This window comes from Gossypium arboreum, chromosome 11 (assembly GCF_025698485.1).
Source record: "Gossypium arboreum isolate Shixiya-1 chromosome 11, ASM2569848v2, whole genome shotgun sequence".
NCBI classification, from domain to species: Eukaryota; Viridiplantae; Streptophyta; class Magnoliopsida; order Malvales; family Malvaceae; genus Gossypium; species Gossypium arboreum.
Window position 1 is genome coordinate 43383046 of NC_069080.1, and position 4840 is coordinate 43387885.

The 4840-nt window shown below is 34.9% G+C and overlaps 1 protein-coding gene across 1 annotated transcript; it reads right to left on the bottom strand.

The window, feature by feature from the left end:
- Positions 1-2516: 2516 nt before the first annotated feature.
- On the bottom strand, positions 2517-4134 carry LOC108472502 (probable xyloglucan endotransglucosylase/hydrolase protein 6). The gene is made up of 4 exons (XM_017774041.2): positions 3853-4134; positions 3642-3742; positions 3319-3515; positions 2517-3118 (listed from the first exon to the last, which is right to left on the bottom strand). The coding sequence occupies exons 1-4, from the start codon at positions 4031-4033 to the stop codon at positions 2728-2730; spliced, it is 870 nt and encodes a 289-aa protein (XP_017629530.1). The 5' UTR covers positions 4034-4134; the 3' UTR covers positions 2517-2727.
- Between the last annotated feature and the right edge of the window lie 706 nt (positions 4135-4840).

Consider the following 4840-nt stretch of genomic DNA (forward strand, 5'->3'; position numbering starts at 1 on the left):
CTTGATTTCTTATTTTTTATTAGTTCACAACTATTTGTTTTATTTCTTGTTATATATCTCAGGTCAAACTCGTTGAACCATAATTCTTAGCTCAACCAATTAATTTGACCCGATTCTAACACTACTGAAAATAAACTGTTGCAGGATTGTGGATGCTTCTTTAACAAACTCAGATATAGAAAACCGAATGAAAATATTGAAAGCTCAAGCTCGTGATATTCTAGAAATGGGAAAGCTTATTGGTTTGGCCATTGAAGGCGATGAAGAGAGTTAAATGGCAAGCTAGTCTGACTAATTTTTCTACTTGAGGGTTAAACTAATTATTTGTTTGAAAATGGGTAGCGTTTTGTCGATATGACTTGTATGAACAATTGATTGGGATGATGGTATGGAGATGGATAACGACAAGTCCTGGCCAGTCCGGTTCAATCCACTTAAATGGCCCATTGTACTATTTTTAAGATAATTTTATATAATTATCACTATACTCTATAATTGAATTCAAAGTTGAAAATTATTTATTTTAATTCATTTCTTGCTAGCTTGAAGTTAAAAAAACCTTTCTCAAGCTGCGCAAAGTGGGTTGGGTCAACCGCACTGAACAAACCACCCCATGATTGAGCAAATCCAAGAGAATTGGAACCTAAAGATTTTTTTGTAATCAACTCAGTTAACTAGACACTTCTTCCAAGCATTTGTAAAGTATATGATTTTATATATAATATTAGACTATATATATATATATATAGAAGATAGATTATTGATAATTAGTTAGTCTTATTAGTCATGATAGTTCTGTGATCTTTCGACAAACCAATAAGATCTTGATCCTTCGTCCTAAGTCTTCCAAAGAAGACCTATACGTTTCAGCGGTTCATCATATTGCCCGGCCATTGCCATTGATATCAATGATCCTAGATTAAGATCTGGAGTGTCTTCTGATTAATTGTGTAGTATGAAGTATAAACCCTTTTCAAAAAATCTGGGATGTCTTCTGAAGACACAATTGCCAATGAAGAAAGTAACCATCTAATATGTTATGCTCAGTATCTCCCCATTTGGCATGCTTTACATGCTTTTTCGATGTTTATCAACTATTTTTTCACTTTGTAGGTGATGGTGAGGTTGGACCTAAGACTGGAAGGGTTGTGAGAATAACAGTTGCAGTAAGGCATTTCCAGCAATACCGGTGTATATAACATAATCATGCAAATGGACCGACGAAAAATTGCATGCTTTGTAGATAAATAGACAGCTCTTTAAAGTTCATTATTTATCTTATATATCTTAAGCTTTATACATATACATGTAATTATATATATACAGGCACATGCAAAAGCATACACACAGACATATTGTACTTAACTTCAATTGGACGAGCTTTCTTTTTGCACCTTGTGTTTAAGGCAATATAAAAGTTATTGCACCTAGTGATGTCTGATCAAAAGGGATCTACATGAAATATAGATCGGATGTAATGTGAATGTGTCTTGTCGGATTTGGATAATCGGGGAATACTTGCAAGCTTTTAAAGGCAGAAATACATTATCCAAAACATTGTTCAATTAAATCAATAGAGCTACTTTTACCTGTTAGGTTCAATGGTGTCAAGGTTTGATAAGTTGGTGACATTGAGCGTTTCTTTGTTCTGCTCAATAACTCGGTTGCTTGATTTATAGTTGTGAATGCTTGTGTTGCAAGTCATTCAATGTTCTGTTTCGATGTTGTCCACATTTGGAGCCAGTTGCAGTCTACGATTTATGGTTCCCACATTGAGGAGAATAAGCTTGTTAAATTTTTAACCACTAACGCTGCAAAGATCTGAGGTCATATACAGTAAAATTCCGTAAAGATTACGCTTCTCTTGTGCATGCTGATACTAAAATCCCATTCCATTTTGCTAAGAGGATCAACATTTTGCTGAAATCAAAAGCCTTAAAACAAGACCAACACAGCATCCAAAATTGTAGGTATGTGGCCACTAATCCCCTACAGTTTCATTGAATGTGACTTGCGACCATGATTATTTAATTTGATTGGTAGTTCTCCCTGGACTATAGATCCTTTGTTCCCCCATTCAGTCATTTCTTTGGCATTGTCTGTCCTTATCCAACATCTATATCCAATTTAATGGAGTTGCAGTAAATATTTCTTCTGTTCACAAGATGGTCCTTGCTAGCTCTATAATGGCAACCGTATCATGATAACATCGACCGTAGCAAGACTCTTCCAGACAAATCCTTCACTCCTGGGACCTTAAATGTGGTGAAGGTTCTTAACCATGAACCTGCTTTTATGCATTTATTACCAAATGAATCAAATACTGCCCTAACACTACCAAGTGAAAAAACAATATATCAAAAGAGGCGCTGAGGGGACCATTAGCATGACAATTCAAAGCAAATATTTCAAACACCGTTGAATTTCCTTCCATTAAATTTTTTTTGTTGTTTTCCATCATCATGATTGAAGAACTTACCGGTTTAACCAACTATTTGTTTTGAAAGCCAATAAGATTCTTGTATGCCTGAAAAATATTCAATTAATAATTTTTTTTTATTGGGCATAAAATAGATATTAACTGGGGCCAATCTCGGAATCCCACTTCTCGCTTCACAATTATATGCATACAAAGGATAGACTGTAGAGCTATTATTATACAAAGGGGAGGTCGGTATGTACGTAAAGTATAACATTTGAAATGGATGTAGAACTTCGAATAGGACTTCAGATGCCAGCGATGCACTCCGGTGGGCTAACTGGGTATCTGGATTTGTCGGTGCAGTAATCGTAGATCATGTGGTTTATACGAACCCACCTATACCTTCTAGCTTCCATGACATTAAGGGCTTGATAAGTAGTTCCCTCCCACCAGTTCCCTGTGTTTGAGGCACAGCTTGCTGGGCCTGGCACTGGGCATCCTTCGATGTCGAAGTCCTTGTAGGAAGCTAAGAAAGGAGCTTTGCTCCAATCAATTTTCTCCAGGCCTCCCCTTGTCGCCCAATCATCAGCTTCCCACAGTGTTGAATAGACTCCCATTGGCTGAAACTTAGGGAATGGTATATTTCTAGCTTCATTGTTCTTGTAAACTCGGATTGGCACATCATCAACATAGAAGCTGTAATTCCACCGACAAAAAAAAACCCATTAAAAATAAGCATGGCTCAATTTAACTCAATCATTAGATACAGTCCATCGTCCCATTATATGTTAAACTTTACTGATTTGATAGACTGATAGTCTCTCTCTCTCTTTCTGTCATTTTATTACAATACAAGTGTCGGCTGTGTTTGTGATATCTAGAGCTATTGAACTTACACAATATGATGATGATTCCACATAATAGTGTAAGTATGGAAATCTGCAGAAGGATCAAACCAAAGGTTAACCCTTTGTTCCCTATCTCCTTTTCCATGAGCATAGATATTGGTTTGGACAGTATAAGGCTGGCCGCTACGATTTCCCAAGAACTCGAAGTCTAGCTCATCTCTTACCGTATCTGTATCAGAGTTCATCTGCACGCAATCCGAATTACAATGGAACCCAACTTATTAATAAGCTGAAAAAAATTAAGTTATTATTTACGGGCTTTTAGTTTTTGATGAAAATGGACAAGTTTTGAAAGATTATGTAGCATATACATAAAAAGCGGTGACTGTTCCGGCGGAGTCACCAGGTATAAGCTTGATCTTCATGCTGACACGTCCGAACAAATACTTCCTTTTGGAAGCAAATCCACAGCCTTGGAAACAAAAAAACGTAAAACAAATATCATTATGATAATCCAATTAATTTAAGGTTTCTAAAAATAGTTCTACTTAAACAATAAGTGACCCCACGAAATGATTTAACCTGAATTTTGGTCTAGAACAAGTTGGATGGCCTTCCCTCCATCAATTTGCCTAATATGGGAATCAGACCAAGTAATCTGAAAATCATCAAGAAAAGTAGCTGGTTTACCCCAAACACAAAAGGAAATTGCAAGAACACAAGAGAAAAGCAAAACAAAAGCATTCGTTAATGCCATTGTCATCTTTTCTTTAAATAAGGAAAGAAAGATGAGAGAATTTTGATTATTGAGTTTGGTTTAGTGATGAAATGGGAGTTCTAGTGTTTATATAGGTAGGAGGTTAAGGCTAGAGACAAGGTATTGCAATATTACGTATTAAATCTTGAAGGTATTGCAATAAACGTGAAGTATAATAGTGGACAATAATTTAAATCCCCTAAAAAGTTGATGTAGACGGCTGGTATTCAAATATGGAAAGGGAGTATTGGCATCAGCAGCTTAGCTTTCCATCCAGCTAATGGCAAGCCGTCGTCAGGCCCTACTACACCATTGTTTTTATTTCGCCTTTCGGGAACCTAATTCTAATGATCATTTTTTTTTTCTTTCTTCCCTTTACCATCGCATTTTTAGTTTACTATTATAGTCATTACCGCTAATTGTATTGTCATATGAAAACATAAATCATCAAAATGACAATATACTTACATTTATATTCTTTTCATTTTTCATTAATTTAAATTTTAATTAAAAATAAAAATATAATTATTTTATATTATAGAAGGTTTTGTTTAACCAATTTGTATTAGATAAATGAGAAGAGTGTAATGTTTTTTAAAGAATTTTAAATATTAATTTTGTGAATAAAAATAATACTGAAAAAGCTTATATCTCATTTAAGTGTTGAATTAAACTCGTCTTTAAATTTAATCAGAATCCAACTATTAAAAAAAAAAGAATGGTCAACTTGGTTTAGACTTAAAAGTTATAGCCAATTTCATCCAATCATCCTTATCTAAAAGTATCTGTGGACAGCCGAGAGATGGTGATTGA

Excerpts from the sequence above, each read along its gene's own strand:
- LOC108472502 (XM_017774041.2), bottom strand. The coding sequence starts at position 4,033 with ATGACAATGGCATTAACGAATGCTTTTGTTTTGCTTTTCTCTTGTGTT. Across the intron at positions 3,743-3,852 it reads TGTTCTAGACCAAAATTCAG|GCTGTGGATTTGCTTCCAAA; the intron begins GTTAAATCATTT and ends TTTGTTTCCAAG. Across the intron at positions 3,119-3,318 it reads TGGAATCATCATCATATTGT|CTTCTATGTTGATGATGTGC; the intron begins GTAAGTTCAATA and ends GTGGAATTACAG.